This window comes from Chaetura pelagica, unplaced genomic scaffold (genome assembly GCF_000747805.2).
Source record: "Chaetura pelagica isolate M959 unplaced genomic scaffold, ChaPel_1.0 scaffold356, whole genome shotgun sequence".
NCBI classification, from domain to species: domain Eukaryota; kingdom Metazoa; phylum Chordata; class Aves; order Apodiformes; family Apodidae; genus Chaetura; species Chaetura pelagica.
In genome coordinates this window covers 881,238-900,987 of record NW_009953964.1, presented here as the reverse complement: position 1 = coordinate 900,987, position 19,750 = coordinate 881,238, and the positions used below count along the sequence as shown (strand labels likewise).

The window sequence follows — 19,750 nt, the reverse complement described above, 5'->3', positions numbered from 1 at the left end:
CCCCCCCCATAAATATAACATGGACAATTTTTAGTGATCTGAGAAACCGTTTTTACTTCTGGACTCAATAAAAATAATCTTCAAAATGCTCCATTCAGGTCTACTGGAGAGTTCCAATACTTATAATTACTTTGTCTCAATCTCAGCTTTTAAAATCTGTTTTCATTTAGCTTCTAAAAAGACTAGCTTTGGGCAAAAAAAGACAAAACAAAAATAAAAAAACAAACCCACAATTTTTCACTGCAATAGCTTTGGTGCAAAAACCTGCTGATATCAACTGTTGCTTATTAAACAAATTCTTAAGACTCTATGTTGAAATAGCTCCCCAGTACACACACTTTGGCTGCCATTATGGATAAGCCGTGTGAAGACCAAAGATTAAAGCCCTGATTGTGTAAACACTACTCTATATGCAGGCTTAAACATAAACATGTTGACTCTGCAATTTTTTCCAACTTGTGCTGAAGAGTCTATGAGAGAGAGGACAGAACCAGATACTGTCAAAGATCAGCTTCATCACACACCTATGATTATTCTGATTTCCAAATATATATTTAATTTATTTACTTACTGTAGAGAGGCAAAAAGGAAAAAAAAAACCCAAAACATGGAATTTTTGGAAGACACAGAAGCCTTTATGAGAAGGGTATGTCACCTTCAAAGGCACACACAGCCAAAGGTATTGAGATCTCTATATTCTTCTTATTAAAAAAAAAAAAAAGAAGTGGAAATTGTTTTGCTTATGTTTCCTCTTTTAAACTCCCCTAAGAATATGGATAATAAATAACTGACAATAACAGATTGCACACTGTCACTCAGAAGCCATTTTCACTCTGGAGAATAGATTTTTAATAACAACATAGATGACATGTGGCAAAAGTTGTAGCTGATACCAGAGTTTTGTGAGCCATAATAAATCAAATCAATCTGGAGGCTTCCAAATACATGAAGCAGAGGCAGAGATTCCCATTTAGGCTTCATTTCACTCGTGCTGCTTTTTGCAAGACTGGGAGGGCTTATCCTTTGAAGGAGAAATATATTTTTTTTCAATTTGATTAGTAAAACATTTTTAAAAATCCAAAAGATAACAGTTGTTATTAAAATATTGCCCCTTATTTCTGTCCATATGTGGCCTGCAAGAACAGAAGTGAAAAGACAAATGGTAGCTATTGGAAAGAGTGAGACAGGGCATATCTACACTGTGATTCAGGGAAGAGAGTCCCAAACTAGACTTAATCAATCTAGCTTGCCTATCAGAAGCAGACCAGAAGACAGCTCCATATGGAATAATTTATTTGGCCATGAAACAGAATATATTCATCTGTGGCTGAATTTCAGGACTTCTGTAACAGCTCAAATGTGACCATCCCAGTGCACTAAAAATCCAAGTCCCCAGCCAAGCTCAAAACAACAAATCCAAATCACGTATCTTCCTTGTTTTTAATAATGAAAACTAGGAATCTAAAACTGTCTTGCAAATTAGAAGGTTGGAACCTAGATCTCTATTTTACCCCTCAAACCACAGTGGAAGAGGCAGGCCAGCCAGCATTGCTTCCCCAGCTGCAGCACTGCCTGTGTTCACACCTTCTTTCCACACTCAGGAAGTCTGTGCACAGTGACCATTGCTCTTTAAACTCCCAGAAACCTCTGCATGTGAATGACATTTAACATTTAAAAACCAGAAAATACTAATATGAAGTTTCAAAGCACTCAGGACATTCTCTGCTCTGGCCTTTTGGTGTTTAAAGCTCTGTCTCCCTCAGCACACTGAATAACCTCATCACAGATTAGCTGTACGATTTACTTGTGCTCAGTTCAACTTGTGTTGCTGGGCTGTGGGGAGGAAGGTGACTTCTCCACCTTTTCTCAACATGCATTCATGTGTCCACGTAGAAAACAGAGCAAACCCACCTCAGGGTTTGTTTTGGATGGGGCAGGGGAGGAGTGACAGTGCGTCTGAGACAGAAGCAGGAGTCAGTCCAGCAGCTGCCCAGGAGAAGCTGCGGGGAGGCTGCTTGCTGCAGGAACAGGCCCACAGCCCCTACTCAGAGGTGATACAACAAAGATGGCTTTCAGCGGATGTGGGAAGTGAACTGTTCAATCAAGAAAGCTGCTAAAAGCAGCTAAACCGGAAAGAAAAGAGTGCAGAAAACATTCTCCAAAGAAGGAAACCACATGTGGACAATCTCTGAATGTGCCACAAGTCGACATGAGGTGAAATTTTATTCACAACTTAGAGACATTTGGGACAGGCATCTCAGCATTACAGGCACCCAGCCACTGGCTTGGCTTACTCATCAGTTTAGTGGGGGCACTTCTAACTTACTTCTCTTGAGATTACACTTTTTTTTACTCTTTCATGTAAAAAATTGCTTGCAGAAGTCTAAATTAATAGAAAATATTCTAAAACTGCATGAATTTGCAGTAAAGACACCCTTGTTGAAGCATCCAGTGGAAACTTACACTCTAAAATAAGATCAAGTTTTTCCAGACAAAGATGGAAGTCTTTGCCTTTGGGGCACACAAACTTTCTTCAAACAGAAGAGACAAATACTCTAGTCAGCCTCTTGGAGGCCTGTTTTCATGATAGTTCTTGTCCCTGAACTACCAGAGGAAAGTCATTCACCCTGTAAATATGTAATTGCTTCTTCTCAAAGTTTAGCATTCACCTGCTCTAGTCATTATCGGACATATTGCACCTAAGTACAAGTACATTGAAGCTAATTGTCTGAAAATATTTATGACTGCTGGATCAAGTGGAAGCCATCTGCTCATTAAAAGCCTCCCTGTCATCAACAGCATTTTAATAAGTTGCATCTCAGCTGCACTGAAGTAGTGGTACTTACAGCACTCGAAGAGACCGGAGCCCGTTGAAGGCGTGGACAGGAATGCATCGAAGTCTGTTGTAACTCAGGATGCTGGGAGAAGGAGACAACAATTAAAACACTGTCTTTTATTTGATTATGTAACTTCTAGTTCAACCACACACACACAAAAAAGCCATATGCTTAAGTCACAAATTTGATACTAATTGTTCAACACCTAAGATGGTGTCTAAAAAGCAATTAAAACTGTTACCCAAACTTTGGACTACTCACAGTGTTGATAACTGAGTCATGTTGCTGAAGGTGTAATTGGCCAGTACACTTATGCTGTTGTTGCTCAAATCACTGCAGAAATATACAGAGAGAAAATATACTTTTTAGGTATTAATCAAGAAATAAGTATTTTTGAGAGATTACATAATATCCTCACAGCAAGAATCTTGAAGCGGTTGAAAAGTCAAAAATTATCAATTGATATCGTATTTTCTAACCAGCTTTGAACAAGCTATAAAAGAAAAACATATAAATTTCCACTAAAAAGCTTCAGATTCAGAAATATTAAGGTATATTTCCAACATAATACATTACAAAAAATCAATACAAGCAAATTTTGAAGGATAAATTAATAGATTAAACAAGCGTGAGTGAATATTTACTGTAACCAACTTGCTTTGTAATTTGAGGCATTTCCATGTGCTCTTCACACTGACAGCTACTAGAACAAAATTTCATAATTTATTTTAAATAAAAGTCTTTTAGGCTAAACCAGAACATTCTGTTTTGTTGTTGCTCTCCCTTAAAAAATAAAATCAGAGATGTTTCCAAATAAAACACTGTTTGACAGAATCACAGAATGCTGGGTTGGAAGGGACCTCAAAGAACATCTGGTCCAACCTTTCTAGGTACTACTGTAGTTGATACAACATGACTCAGCATCCTGTCAAACAGAGGATTCCAGTTTTTCCTCCATGTTGTTCTTGTCTGAGGTTGTTCTGCCCATTTGACTTCAGTGTGTACAGCTGATTCAAACAGCATTTGGAAATTTCTGACAAATAGTTCAGTCAAGAAATTTCACTCCTCTATATTTCAGGGCACAATTTCCTGAAAAAAAGTCTAATTTTATCTCTATCTGTATGACTGTTCCTAGCAGAAACAGGTATGCAAATTTCATTGCCTTAGCATTATAAATCTGCCTCACCTAGAACAAATTAATCTGTCTTCTCTGTTAATGACCTTTAGAGCTTTGCACAGATAAATCTGCCAAGTGCAACTGCAGCAGCCTGCAGGAGAACTCACTGCTCTCACAGAGGCTGGAAGCTCCTGCAGAGAAAGGTCTCTTGTGCTCTGTCACCTCAGTCTTTCCTCACTTATCCATACTTATTGGCAGCAGTGGCCACTGTGAAATTCTTTGCAAATTCAAGTTATGGAAGGTTTTTGGGCTTTGTGGGGTTTTTTTTCACCACAAAATATCTTATTTTAATTTTATTTTTTTTTTCCCCACCTATAACACAGTGCAGAAAGAGTAATGAAATTGTCTTGACATTGAAAAACATATTTCTTACATCAGTGTCAGGTGTCTGAAGGTGGAGAGCCCCTTTGGCACAGCAGTCAGATGGTTTCCTTCCAGGTATCTAAAAAAAAACAGATTTGGTAATTACACAAATATATTAACAAGAACTCCTGTCACTCAATCTGCACCATAAATGAGGTAAAGATAAAGCCAGTCACTAAGGAAAACATCTTTGATTCATTGCTTTGAAACTGTAACAGATTCTCCTTGGTAAGTGAATTCTCTGACATGCAAAGCGTGATGGCAGCTTATTGAGCTTTTTGGTTTTTTATTATTATTTATTATTTATTTACTTGGAAGTGAATGAAGGATCTGCAGCAAACACACATGATCATTTGGTTCTTCTACAGCAGCAACAAAAGAAGTGGAAAAAAATTGAAGACCAAAAGTCAAGTTCTCTTTCAATACAGGTTCCTCCTACTCACACTAAGTGTATTTAATAAAATAGCTGGTGTTCTCAGGCTGGAAGTTGCTTGAGACATCACTGGACATGCCTCTATTCAGACACATACACAGTAGGACTAAAGCCTTTTAGGACAATCCTATGTCCTCATTTTACTGGCATGTAGTGCCTGTATTTTCCAGCTTTTCTCCACTGAAGAAATGTGAACATTTGGTAACCAAGGGAAAAACCCTAAAAAAAATATAATACTTTCAAAAACCTTGCCCAGAAGAAAGCATGTGTATTCAAGACTCCACAGCTGACCTCTGGTAGCAATGGGATGTGGGGCTTTGGCTATTTAGTACAACATAATAGAGGCAGAGCTGGAGTTCTTTTCCTTAAGCTTTTGGGTGAAACTGCATCCCTGGAAGATACCAAAGGAAAAAGGCTCCAATGTCAATCAATCACTGAGGTGCCATGATGCTCCAGCCATCAGCCAGATGCCATTTCTCCCTGGGAAACAAACCCAACCTTCTTAGAAAGTAGCATGTAGGAGCAAGGCACTTCTCTCCCTCCACAGGTGAGGATAAAAGATGAAATGATGTTTCCCTTCCTTACAAACACTTTATGGGATTCTTCCTAAGGTAAACATACCCTTCCTGGGGTATATTTTGAAAGATAATCAAGTATAGCAAGGAAATCCAGCCCACAGACACCACAACAGTTAATGTGCTGCCTCTACTGCTGAAAATACATTCTGATAATCATGTTAAGAATTTTTATCCCACACATACAATTTCCTTTTCTTTGGCAGCAGACCTCCTTATTCTGCATTTACTATAGCAAACAACAATAATAGTTTATTACTGTGCTATGTTCTCTCTTCACATTAACTGTACAACACACAGATATTTGTGTAAACTAAATCCAAGAACGTTTTCCCACAAACTTTATTTTTACAGAATTTAAAAATAAAATCTACAAACACTAACAGAATTTCTTACATAATACATTTTATAACTGTCACATATTTTCCCCCCACCCCTTCTATTTCAGCATAATGCCCTCTCACCATTTTCTGCTGCTTCAGTTCTCTTTTCAACTAAACGACTCCAGCCTCATGGTTATCCATTCTGCCTGTGCACAATACCCCATCAAGGCAGAATTACCTTAGAGCACATGGTGGAGCTGGCCTAACTACTGCTAGGATTGGGCTGGACAAGCAGGACTACCGTCTTTTGAGTTTTTAACCAAAAGCAAAATCCTTCCTTAATAAAAAAAGTCCCATTGAAGAAAATCTCTTCATGCCCAAAGATCAGAAGCATTGTGTGACAGTGTTGCAGGGTGAACAGTTGGCCCTCGCAAAGTTGTGACAGCTGCTGTGCTGAGGCAGATTATCACAAAGCAGAGTATAGGTTAGTTCTGCCACATTTACAACTCCCATGGATATTCATATTCAGCAAGTGTAAAGTTACTTGCTTCATTTTGACTAAATTTGTTATACCTTATTTTGAAAATGGAGTCCCTTGGTGACTTCACACTGTAAATTGTGATGTAGAAGATGCTCAGAACTCAACTCCCTATGTTACTGTTCAAGCAGGGCAAATCATGTCCCATTCCCTAAGTCATGGTCTGCTATGGAAGCAGTGAGCTGCTGGAGTCTGTGCCTTCTCTTTCATCCCAGACAGCAGCAAATCTTATACCTATGATGCATGAGGGTAGGTTAAGGCTCCAGTCTTTACTTCAAATGTAAAATCCTAAGGATTTCCAAATGAAACCAAAAGCAGGTAATGCATTATGTATTTGGAAGCTAGATATTATTTTCCATTAGGAAAGGAGACTCAGCTCTTGCAATGTGTTGAAATCCTCAGAAGTATATTTTCAGGATATTCTCTTGTTGATCCCAATATGCAACAGCCTGCAATTTGAACAAACTGACAATGGATAGCGAAGGTTTTTCCCACCTGTTTTGCTTTCTGGTGCAATCAAAAGTTGAGAGTGCTCATTTTAATCCAGTGCTTTCTTATTCAGACTAACATAGACATGCAGACCCTTCTGCTTTGAATGGCTTTGGACTTGTACTGCAAGCAATTTGATGATTATATACATGTACTAGCAGAAAGCTGCAGTACTTACACCAGAGGTATAATTTCTGAACAAACACCATTTTAGACTGAAAAATCACTGCTAATATACTTCTCATGCTTGCACAAGAACAATTGACCACTGTTAAGCCTTTCACTGCATTATACAAAGAATGGCAGCATTTTCTAAGCAAAAGGCATTCAACTTGAAAGCAAATTTAAGTGCAGTGAATTTGAAATAAACAGAGCTTTTAAGGCATAAGAATATGCCCAGAATCAGAAGGATCTGAGACACAACATTTGAGGAAACCAATTGCTGCAGGAGAGCTGTTGCCCACTCTGGGAGCACAGGGAGGAGATGCAGGAGCAGCTCTGCACCTTACTGGGCTGAAGATGATGTATGGGGGCTAGAAGAGACCTGGAAGCTGGGCATAATTAATAACAGATTACTGCTGAGGGTGAAGGAGCAGAGCCCAGTTTAAAAACTCTGAGTATTTATGTATATGTATATATAAATAAAATAAAAAAAAAAATGGATGAAAGTACAGCTCTGCTGCCCAAACAAAACAAAACAAAACAAGGCATAACAGAATTACGTGGAGGGAAGATTTTATTTCTAATTCTTTTCCCTCCTTAGCCAGAGGAAGATGATGTACATGGTATCTAGTATGCAAACAAATCCTGGCATGAGTGAGAAAATATGTCTAATTTTAACACTCAGAGTCAAGTTATTAATATACAGTTAGAGTCCAGAGGGAGTGTCAGCTGCCTTACTATAGACACACTGACTAGTACCCAAACCAACCCCATTTGCTTTTTAAAGTCTCTAGATTCTGTATTTTAAATATCAGCTTGAAAATTCCCTTTTACTCCATGACTGCTACTCGTAGTTCTGAAATCTCCATAATGACGTGTAACCAAGAAGTAAACACTAGAGTCAAAATTGAAGAAGAAAAACCAACAAAACCACGTGTTCATGAAATGTCACCAACTACCTACCAGGAAAGGCTTCTTCTAAAACAGGACCAAGTGCTGTAGACAGGGAACTGCTTGGCCAGAATGGCTGGCACTGCTGGGCATGGCTATGCCTTGTTCTGTGCCTGCCCCAACCATGCTGGCTCTCAGAGCCCAGTGCCTGGAGCAGCCCCAGGGCTCATCCAGCACCTTCCACACACAATAACTTCACATATAAAAAATTTAAATCTATGCATAAAAGATGACAGCTGTTCTTTTTCCAACTTGTCTATTTTTATAATGAAACCACTTGGATTGGAGGTGATATAGCCAGCACAAAGCGCCAAAGCATCATGTAACGATTTGAATCACTTGGAACCCTTTTTGTACTGAAATGTCTATTCTGCCATGAAGTCAAGCTCACAGCAGCAATCTGTGCTAAGAAACTGGGGAGAGAAACCAGTTCTCAGGCAGTAACTGAAAAGGCACAAAGCCTTTCCTTTCATTTCTTCAAATATTTCATATAGAATGTTATGTTACAAAATATTACACTTGACAATGTTATGTAGCTCTAAAATTAATTTATAGTCTAAGCTTTATAATGCAGGTGTCCAATATCCTAAGATCTTGAGACAAGTTTCTGGATTTTGCTGCATTTTTATCTCAGATCACAACACAGGTTTGACACACAGAAACATGTCTGTGCTTGAGACAAAAGTGAAGGCTCTGAAGTTAAACTTGCCTTTAGTCTCTGTTAATGCTAAGCCACTTTTCCAGTGTGTACTTAAACTTCAGTCACTGAACAGATTATTTGATAGAATTGATGCTATTTACTTTTTCTAAACTATCAGATTTTAAATGCAGATTTAAGTCATCTATTTCAGCTGTAACTACAATAACCTCCTACAGAACTATGCATTCTCTCAATGGGAGAATTTTCCTCTGCAGTGAATTAAGCTGTAAAATATTTTATGACACAGGACCATGTAAGCCTAAGCTTTGATCTCAATTGTTTCTCTCCTCCATTATCAAAGGAAAATTCCCTGAATTCTGAGCTAAGGGTCAGTGTATAAAACAGTGCAGATTGCCAGACAAGCAAATGCATTTGCATTCTCAAGCACATGATTTTCATCAGATACCTCACTTCAGAGTTATCCCTTTGATCACCAGCAATACAGGCATACTGAAAAATGGCACTAAATTGTTACAATATTTTACACTTACCATAACAAACTGCTTAGAGCATATTTATTGCAGCAATCTGCATGGCCCAGGTACGAGCCCCTGTTTTTAGTCAAAGTCAAAAGAAATCATAAGTGTTTCAGAAGAAGGAAAGGAGGGTTGAGATTGGTGGCAAATACCTCCAAGTAGCTGTGGCAGTAAATGTATGGGAAGCAATTGTCAAAATAATCTTGGCAGCTGGAGATTCAACTGGATAAAGGTATCATATGAAGGCTGAGGCAGCAACAGGCAGCAGACTGGAGGTGGGGAATAAAGCTGAAAGGGAGTGGGATCCCTCTGCTAGGAAGCAGATCAGCCACTCGTGAAAACTGTTGTGCCAATTACTGACAGAGCTTGCAGGTTAAAAGAACCTCACATGCAGAACAAGAACTCAAATAGGAGAGAGGAGGTTTGTCAGGAAAGAGAAATGGCAAAAGCCATGCAAACCTTAATATGTATTAATATAAAAAGAAAGAAAAATAATCATTAACAATGATGCCTGCGGGTTTTCCTAACAATCCTGTTGGTGCTGTCATATACCTTGCTCAGTGTCGTGACAACTTCTGGAGTCTAGAGACGACATGATTAGTACATATTTATTAAAAAATACACCATAGTCATTATGTTACAGTTTATGCACACACTGACCACATAATTGCCTCCAATGTTTTTCCCCAGTGCAAAATATTACTTGCTGTAGGTCCATAAAAGCAGCTGGATGCTGTCAGATGAGACTTTAGTACAAATAGAATATATTTTTGTGAAAAAAGAAAAAGAAAAAAACCTAGCTGAGCTAATATGTAAAAGGAAAAAGAACATGGGAAACTTAGTTCAAGTAGATTTGGGAAAAAAATAGAGAAGAAAAGGAAAGCTTTAAACACTAAGAATCAACAAGGCTAAATTCCAGACTAGCTATTTGCATTAACATTTTACTTCTGAACATCTGGGGTAGAAAACAGAATATAGTAAAAAAGCCCAAGGCTTCTCTTCAGAATAAGCAAACAGTAGGAAAAAATGCAGACAGTACGTAAACATACAACAAAGGAATTTGCAAGAAACAACAGAATATTTCCCTATTCCCAAGAAACTGAGAGAAGGCTTGCCCATGATGACGGAGTTTTGTGAAAGAATAGCCAGGAAATAGAAATTTCTTGCATCACCATTCCTGTAAAAAGCCAGGAGACTTAGTGATCTTTTCAGCTCTCTTCTAGGTAGAAGCCTTCCCTGCCAAGGTAATCCCTCCTCCCAAGGGTGGTACAAACCAAAGACAGGGATGCCTCCTGTCATTCCAAGCTCTAAATATAAAGGAGATAATAGTTTTCACATGTTTTGCCTATATACACATCCAAAACAGAAATTCAGGAGGAAAGTTGGAAGGAGTGAGCCTATGTCTCCAGTCCACCATGTAATAAAACATTGCTGGTGATCTTTTCTGCTGAGCGAAACTTGACCCAGCAAAGGTAACATATTCCCTATGTGCCTGTGCAAGAGGTATGTTCATTTTGCACACTGCTATTTAATACCTGTTACAATGAAATAATTCCTGTTTTAAGACTATTTTAAGACCTCTAAAAGGATTTAAAGGAACTTCTGAGGCTATATGCAGCTGTAACAGACTGATTTATCTAGATATATGGCAGTTCCTTTTCTTAAACCACATTGTATAAAAAAATACTGCAGTTTAATAAAAAACACTGCAGCTAACGTGCCTTGTAAATGAACACATCCATAATGGAAGTTTATAAATGTCAGACTGGCACGTTCATAAAAATTCCACTAAAATGCTCTTCTGCATCCTATCCTGTCCAGGCCTCCTTCAGGGGGCTGTGGGCTACCAGGACAAGGGGCTCTTTACGCCCTTGTCCTCTCCTTGGCATGGCCTCTGTCCTTAGTGACCCTGGCTGTGTGTGTGCCTGGGGGGAGCACGGGGAACCCAGAACACTGCCCAGAGGTCTGTGACATGAGAGCCTGGGAGGGGAGAGAGGCAGCACAGGTTGTGGCAACGTGGGGAAGGTTTTTCAATCTATTTGAGCACCTGTGAGCAGGGGAAAGCCATGGGACATATTATGTTGTTTCTTCTAGTCTTGCAAAAGCTGGGATCTCTTCTGCAGCAAGTAACTTATGTGCTCTCTGGCTTCCAGTGCTAAACAGATATTCACTGCTGCCACAGAAACAAACCAGCTGAGAAGATACTTCAGCCTTAGGAAGTTCAAGGGATCTAGGACTGCCCTTGGGAAATGGTGATACTTTGGTGTGAGGAATGGCAGTAGATTGAAACTAGACAAAACTCTGTCACCCAGCCTGCCAAGGTTTAGCTGCCCTCAACATAAGGCAAGAGGTGTGGTTCCACAGGAGATGCTGTTTGACACAGCAGCAAAGACAATTCTCCAACACAGAACAATAAAAATAGTTAAATTCACACTAGCCACTTGAGACTTAGATCATATAGTCCTTCCTAGATTATGGGCAATGCCTTTCTTTCCATCTGGAAGAAGGAAAGCAAGGGAGGCCGATCATTTATTTACTTCGTTCTCATCACAGCTTCCACAAACAAAGGGAATTTTTACCTTCAGCACCTGCAACTCATCTTTTGGTATCAATACAAACTGGGAGCTCAGTTTAATGTTGGTTGAAGGGAGAGTGAGATCAGGATTGAATTTAGAGACAGCTGGGGCAGATTCAAGGTTATATTTGCAGAACATGAAATATTCAGAGCCAGTCAGTCCATGGCTGTGTTCTGCTGACACATTTCTGGATTGAAGGCACAAAATCAAACTAGAGGCTGGCAGAGCCAAGAGGCTTCTACTGAAGAAGGCAGTCATGTAAATGCCTGTGAGCTTAAACTGCTCAGTTCCAGGCTATTGCTTCATTTGCCAAGAAATTGCTTAAGCAATATAACAGTTTTTGAGAATGTGAGATTAATTTCACTCTTTTGTGAAAGCTACGTCGTCAGGGTATCAGATAGTATCAGTAAAACTCAATATGCAAAATTTAAACATAAAAATTCCTCCGTGACAGTAGAAATCAAAGTGACATCTGTGATATCTTATTGTTGGCAAGTCATTGAACTTGCACAAGAACAGAGCAGAAATCACCTTGCAGACTTCTTATCACTGATGGCAATATATAATGAAATACAGGTCAGAACTTGGCTTTTAGTTCAAACCACTATTAACCATGCCCTGGTTAAGTGTTCCAAGGATGTATTAATTAGTGCAAAATTTCCCAGTTAATTTGAGTTACCACATACGCTTTCAGTACACTCAGCAAGAAAGTCTTGTATTTGACTACAACACTGGTAAGAACAGTGCAAACCCCCTTCTCCCAAGGTGATGGGAGTAAAAAGATGTGTATCTTACTCATCAGCTGCCTTGCTAATAAATAGCAAATATAATATTAAATACTAAAAAAGAGCACAATCAGATTTAAATTCATTACAAAAATCACTGAATGTACCAACCAACTCAACCTATCAATTTCACATAGAAACACTGATGAGATTGCAACAAGTTTCAGTAACAACTCACCTGGGATAGATTTGAATAAGGATCTAAAGAGGAATATCTCAGTATTTCTATTGCCAAGTGTTTAAGCCAAGCAGTTCTACCAGTGTATTTTCTTTCCATGGGAAGAACCAAAATCCAGTACAAAGTCATTGCAAGGGGCAGATGAAAAGACAACTAGAAAGATGGTTCTTAACTAGCATGAATTTACTTTACAATTTAGCCTCATTGTCTGTTATTCTAGCCATTTCATGAGGATTGATGAAAACAATTCATTGTTTCCTTCCACCACTGGCTTTTTTTTTTTTTCTTTAATATCCTGAGAGGATAATTATCTCACTGCTGTGAAAGTCAAGAACATATTTTCATCATCCCTTCAAGTCTGTTGTGAGGTTAGACTTCTCAGAAGCACTACAGGATTATTTGATCCTAATATATGCATTTGTTCCCGAAACACAGAAATAATGGGTACAAGGATAGATAAATTCTGTTTCCATTACAGAGCAATGTATATGGTCAAGGGACAAGTAAGTACAAAAATAACAGTAAAAACATGTGTAAAGCACCAAAGCACCGAACAACAATCACTGAAGTCAAAGGCAAAATGCCCAAAGACCTACAAAGTCTCATTGTGATCTAATTTAATTAACTTCTCAGAAAGGAGCTATGTAAAAGGTAACTTACAGCTCAGTCACATCCTTGGGAATTCCTTTGGGCAGAATCCTCAGCCCTTTGTTGCTGCAACGTACCACTGAGTCTACACAGGTGCACTGGGAAGGACAAGGAGGGGAAAGCAAACAGCTGCTTTCATCATTACCTGCAGAGGGAGAGAAATGGAGCACCAGGAAGTCAGGTCTGCAGCTCCAAGTCATGCACTTGGAAAGTAACTGCTTTCAAGGACCAAGGAAGGACATCCCTCAATCCATGGGAACTCATAATATTTTAAAGCAGATCCAGTGTTCTGAGTCAGCTTGCCTTTGTAGAGGTTCTTTAGGCAACAGGAAAAAAGTTCAAAATGTGAACAGCAGTATTTGAAAATAAGTATTTTTTTCTAAGGAGTAATTTTACCTAATCTCTGTAATTTTGTAAATTACAGTAAAATAATTTATGTGAATCCCAAACCCTCATCCCACCCCCAATTTACAAGCTCAAATGGAGAACACTGAAACAGATTATATTCACCATCTACTCTGCTTTAGGAAGATATTTTTTTATTTAGAACAGAGTTCAGATGTTAATTTTTTACTTTTTAAAGTCTGCCTGGCTCTTCAATTATCATCTGAATTGTAAAACCTCATTGTTTTTGAGGAGGATAACCAGGCAAGCAACAAACTGAGCAGCAAACTTCCAACTGCTGGCCATCCATCTGTGCACACGTAAAAAACATGTACTTTCTCCAAAAATGGTTTCAAAGGTCCATAAACAGGAGATTAAATCTTGCAACTGAAGAACAAGAGGGTTTCTGCAGAAGTAACTGACTCTGTGAAGTTCAGAACATTTAAAGCAAGCATTTTCCCCACAAACAAAAGGCTTTGCAGAGCAGAAGGGAAGTGCATGCTACAGCATCACCATGAACGTGAAAGGAAGTAGCAGTAGATGCTCTAGAGGACAGTGAGGGAATGACACAAGTGTCTGTAGGCTGAGCAGCATGGAGACACAGAGCTGCAACCCCAGAGTACCCAGCTGCAAGGGATAAATGATCTGTTTCCCCAGAGTACCCAGCTGCAAGGGATAAATGAGACAGATCTGTTTCTTTCTCCTCTCTGCTGGGTGTGCCCATGAGCACTGAGACTACAGAATGAGACTGGAAGTCCTGACAGAAGATAACAAAATTACCCATAAATGTATGGGTAGGGAACCATTTGTATTCAGAGGGGTGGAGAAGCATGACCAGTTTACAGAAGAACAGGGAAGATTTTTTAATTTTTATTTTTCTCCCCAGCTGAGCTTAATGAGTTTAATGACTGGCAACAGAATTCAAAGTCATTCATAAACCTCCAGAAAGAGCATGTTTCTTCAGCATATTAGATTTTCCTCTGTGTTTTACACCCTGACACCCTCTACCTTCCAGTGTCCACGTCTGTCTGAGTGACTGTCTGACAGGGACAGTTCCCAGGTGTGGAATGTCATTTTGTGGAGCACCAATTTTTTTTTCCTTCCAAACTAAAAGCAAATTATTTTTTAATGATTAAACTTGGGTCCCTTGCTATCTGAGACCAAGCACGTGGGCCTGTTGCCAGGACAGGAATGAATTTCTACTCTAAGTAGGAAACTTCCATCACTGTTATGGTCTCTTTAGAGGTATGACTAACTGCAGTCACCGCCTGCAAGTTAAGTTAGCAGGGCACTCACCAGTCAGTTTTCCTCCGTACTATTTTCCCTAAAATCTGTTTGATCAGAAGACAAAGAACTACCCAGTGAATGAAAGAAATGTCAATATACATATTTTTAAAAACCTGTATGGAGCTGGCAAAGCATTAAGCATCACTGAGTAATTTCAAATAATATCTATGTTTTTTTCACCTTTTATTGGTGAAATTGAACATTATAAAAAACTAAAAGCCTTTCCAAGCAAACACCATTCCCACTGACTTCAGAGTGTTGACTAAGTGTATGAATACAGAAATGGGAGGAAGAACCAGAATTATAGTAGGATTATGCAAAGCAGAACATTTTTCTATCATAAATTCATCCTTACATTTAGGTGCAGACAGCAGAAATTCAGAAACTGGAGATCAAGAATAAACTCCTGATGGAAGACAGTGATCTTCAGCGCTAGATGCTTGTCTTTTTCATCACTGAACTGAAATATTTACCATGCAGTACTGCTTGGTATGAAAGAAGGTCCTCACAAAAGTGCCAACATTATCATAAATGCCCAAACAAATTGGATTTTCTTACCATCACAGGTGAAGTCCTGGACATCTACATCTTGGATTGGAATATCCTTTAAGAAAAATGGTTTCAAACAGCGTGGGTTTCCACTGACAATTCTCTTCTTCCTCAACCATTTTCCCAGCCAGGCCAAATGGCAGTTACAATTAAAGGAGTTAGCCAGCAAATTACTGAAACAGAAAAAGACATAATTGCATCAAACACGAACATACAGAAGTACCGAAATAACTACAGAAAGATGATGGGTTCCAAGTCCAAGCTCTTTCCTGCCATCTGTTTCTGTGAGAACCTCCTCTGTTCTACAGATGAGGGAAGTTCCATGCAGGTTTAATACTAGGACTAGGGTTGCAATTAAAATATATGTATACACATATATATATATGTTTAGAAACCAAAGTACTTACTGCTGCAACTAAGTTTAGACACACACACATCACTACCAGGGCTGTATTTACAGTGGGTTTCAACCCAAGCTACAGCTCACACCCAGGTCTAAACTCACCTCATGCACTGCACCCACGGGTGCATGATCTTCAAGATTGTTACTTGATGTAATGCCATAGGAGAGCTTAGCACTGCTAGCCCTTACCACAGACTTACAGGTCCCAGCCCCTCTGGGTACAGCCAGGCTGGATCAGCACACTGTTCCTTGCCCCATCTGCCTGAGTTAGAGCCCATGCAAACCAGTACCAGCTGGGAGCCACAGGCAACCTGAATTTGAGTTCTCTGCATACACGTCTGTTAAGCAGGACTGTCAACTTGAGCCACTTGCTAGGAAGCTTTCTAAGGTCAGTGTATCTGCTGCCTTGTGAAATCTGTGAGGTCTGAACCAAATCTTGCTGCAGCTCCCAAAATCCTGTTCAGACACAGATGCAGCCTGGCTGTGGCATTGGGGTGTGCAGTACTCCAAGAAACCATGACAACATCCCTCTGTTAGAGGGATGGATTCTTAATGTAGCTGGGGTTAGCAGGGTTTTAAAAAGGAAAGCCCTGGCCAGTCTGTTGTCAAGCCATGAAAACACAGATGTATAACAATTTATCAGTGGAGTGCCTGTAACAGAGATAGTCACTGTAGAAGAGATACCATTAATTCCTATTTCTTAATTGGTTGTGATCCTTTGAAAGAAAGGAGTGTAAGGTGACAGTAGTTTTAAACAACTTTCTTTCCAAGCTAACAATAATTAGTGCTGAGACTCTTGGAAAACACTTTTAACTTGGGTCCTGTACTGAAATGCCTATTCATTCTTTGAATAAGCTTTTTTATGACTGAACTTCAGGTGAAGGAAAGAGGCTCATATCCCTGGTAAAAGAAAGATGGCTGGACCACCTTTTGTACAAAGACAAGGAGAAACAATAGCCTCAATCTAAAGCTGCTTCACATATCCCTGGTAAAAGAAAGATGGCTGGACCATCAACAATAGCCTCAATCTAAAGCTGCTTCATTGAAGAAAAATGAGTTGTCAGAGCCCCATGTATGGAAAATGAAGTGTCTAAATGAATGTTGGTGGAGTTCTCACATCACATGTGCGTACACCTGAGAGTTATGATTTTGGTAGAACAGAAAAAAGATTACAATAAAATTCCTCTAAAGCAGAGCATATATTAAAGACAAAAAAAATTAAGGCCCTAAATGTACAGATAACGTGAGTGCAGATGTGGTAGCTGAAGACCTTTTAAGACTTCACTTGCAACATTTACAAACCTAAACATGTAGTCAAAATCACATTAGGTTTTCAGCCAAGCAATTCCTTCAGAAAACAATCATGCTACAGACAAAAACATATGGCACAGTTGAGGTGTGGCAGCAAGAAAACAAACCCAAATCAATTCTTAAATTACATAGGTTCTAGTCCAACATCCCAAACCCACAATATGATTTACAGCTGCTCTTTGTTGTAAAAAAGCATATTTCAGTCACTGCACTAGCCTGGAGCTCTGGGTGTGTAATTACAAGTGGATCTAGCATGGACATTGTGTAGAGGGAGAACTGAGGAGAAGAAAAACCTTAGCATAATGCTCAGTAATAAAAATACTCAATAATAAAAATAGTCAGTTTATGCTGACTAGGATGCAAAGGTAAGGCCAACTTGCTGTATAAAGGTGAGAAAATGAACAGGTTACACAGGAGCTTTTTGACAGAATGCACAGAAAATCACTGAAAGCATTACTCTAATTCTAGTTACTTTCCTTCTGAATAGTTTTCCATTTTTTTAAATCCATAATGGGATCACATGCAGGTTGCCTTGTATATTTTCCCTGCTGACATACTTTGGCATGAACACAGTGTTTAAAGCAAGTATTTAAGCCTCCAGTGCTAAGGGAGCCAATGTTTCAAAGGCATTTGTTCCACTGAGAGAAGAGAGTGAGACCATATTCACAGAACAACTTAGACACAAATCCTTAGAATGAAATAATCCCCAACTGGAAACCAGCAGCAGGTGTATATAATCAGGTTTCTGGAAAACCTGCAGCTCTGAATGTAAAGAACATTTTGCACATCTAGAAAGGATCTTACTGGGATGTATCAAAAACTTCCAGAAAAATTCCAAGGCTTAATGTACAAAATACTCCCATCAAAATAGTAATTATGCTTTTCTACAAAGGAGAGGTTGCTTTGACTTAACATGTTACTGCTCACTAGCTGAGCAGTAGTAACTATCCACAAATCCTCACTTTCTTTTTAGCAAACACAGGTTAACATATGACTTAAAATTTATTAAATCCTCAGATTAGAATTTGGATCATACTTTTCTTGAGAACTAAGAAATAATTTGTCACCTGTAAGATTAACAAACAGTGAAACAAATCTACTATATTGAAATTCAAATAACTTTAGGCAAATAAGGACAAATTTATCTTCTCACACATTACCATGTCCTCCTGTCACTTTAGCAACACCTAAATTTTGCCCTTTGTCCAATTACAGAGCAGTGTTTTTTTGCTAAATGTAGCAGGAAGTTCATACATGTCCCTACATGCCTGCTCTTCCCATGGCAAGACTGTGATGCAACTTTTGGAAAGAAAGAAAGATCAAGGCTCACTATAAAGTATCTCATGGGACTAGAGATTCTCTTACTTCATTTGAAAAGCAACTGGAAATCTAAAAAGATATATTATTGGCAAAATCTTTGTTTTGGGATCTGTCTATTCAAGTGGAGTTCTCAAATCACAAACAGTAATGTTGGGCAGCCAAATTTTTAATAAAGAATCATAATTTAGTAATCAGAGTTCCTACACCTAAGACAGTGATTTAACCACTCAAACAGAAACAAAGCAATCAAGCTTCTAGCAAAGATGTTGCACTAACATTAAACTCTGAAGTGTTTACTTAAGAACATAAACATTTTTTAAATCAAGGGGGAGCAGAAGTCTTGAGGGATTAAATATGCATATCCTACTAAAATCATCCCTTAAAAATTGCAAAGAAGCCATAGAATATTAACTATTGAAATGTATTCCAGTGACCTGCTAGAAAAAACAGGTTGAAATGCATCTGGATATTGTTGAAATTAAGTTGAAATTATGTCCTGGAACTCAGGTTTATAGTGGAATAGTTGCAGGTCATTCTGATGAACCAGTTATCATTCTGGCATTAGCTCCATGCAGCTATTACAATACTAACTAAGGAAAAACCATCTCTGTTTGCAAATATGCCTGCTTGACTGTGGAATGACTGAAAGACATGACTGAACTCTCTGTACACAAAGTGCAAACACACTTCAAATTAGATTGCTAGAGTACCTTGTCTGACTAGTAGTGAATTAAAAAACTGATATGTTTAACCAATCACTTACAAATAGATGTACCTCCTCCATTGAAAACCATTAAGTCTGGGCATTATTTTCAGAGCTGTCAGCATTTTGATAATATCAATAAGGCTGATTCAAAAGGAGTAATAACAAAATGACTCTTATTTTTAGTGCTGTAAATGTGCCAAGATAGAAACGGAAATGTTAAACTTTGTATTAATTTCTGGCTCACAGTAACAGATGCAAAAATAAGTCATTACAATACCTGATTAACTAACAAAGTGTGGGTTGAACAGGAGAAGCAGTCATACTATCTGTTTTCAATAGTGTTGTCATCTAATATATCCACCTACAATGGAGTGCTGCTAGGAGATGAACACATCTGAATTTTGCATTTATATGTGAAATATAACTATGATTTTAAAGCAACGCCTAAAGAAGTCAAAAGTGCACTTTTCCTCTCTGTGGATCAAGCACAGAGTAAACAGGTGTAAAGAACATACTATTTCATGAAGACATAGGTAGGAACCTGCCATGATCAACACAATTATAATTCAATGCATTCTA

General features: G+C 38.7%; 1 protein-coding gene across 1 annotated transcript in view; it reads right to left on the bottom strand.

Moving 5' to 3' along the window:
* The window catches only part of SLIT3 (slit homolog 3 (Drosophila)), a 485,523-nt gene that overhangs the window by 85,715 nt on the left and 380,058 nt on the right, over nt 1-19,750 (bottom strand). Inside the window, exons 19-23 of the mRNA XM_010001942.1 lie at nt 15,441-15,604; nt 13,224-13,356; nt 4,388-4,456; nt 3,099-3,170; nt 2,847-2,918 (exon numbers count right to left, since the gene is read on the bottom strand). Of these exons, the coding sequence (XP_010000244.1) occupies nt 2,847-2,918; nt 3,099-3,170; nt 4,388-4,456; nt 13,224-13,356; nt 15,441-15,604 (510 nt within the window). The remainder of the gene's footprint in view (nt 1-2,846; nt 2,919-3,098; nt 3,171-4,387; nt 4,457-13,223; nt 13,357-15,440; nt 15,605-19,750) is intronic.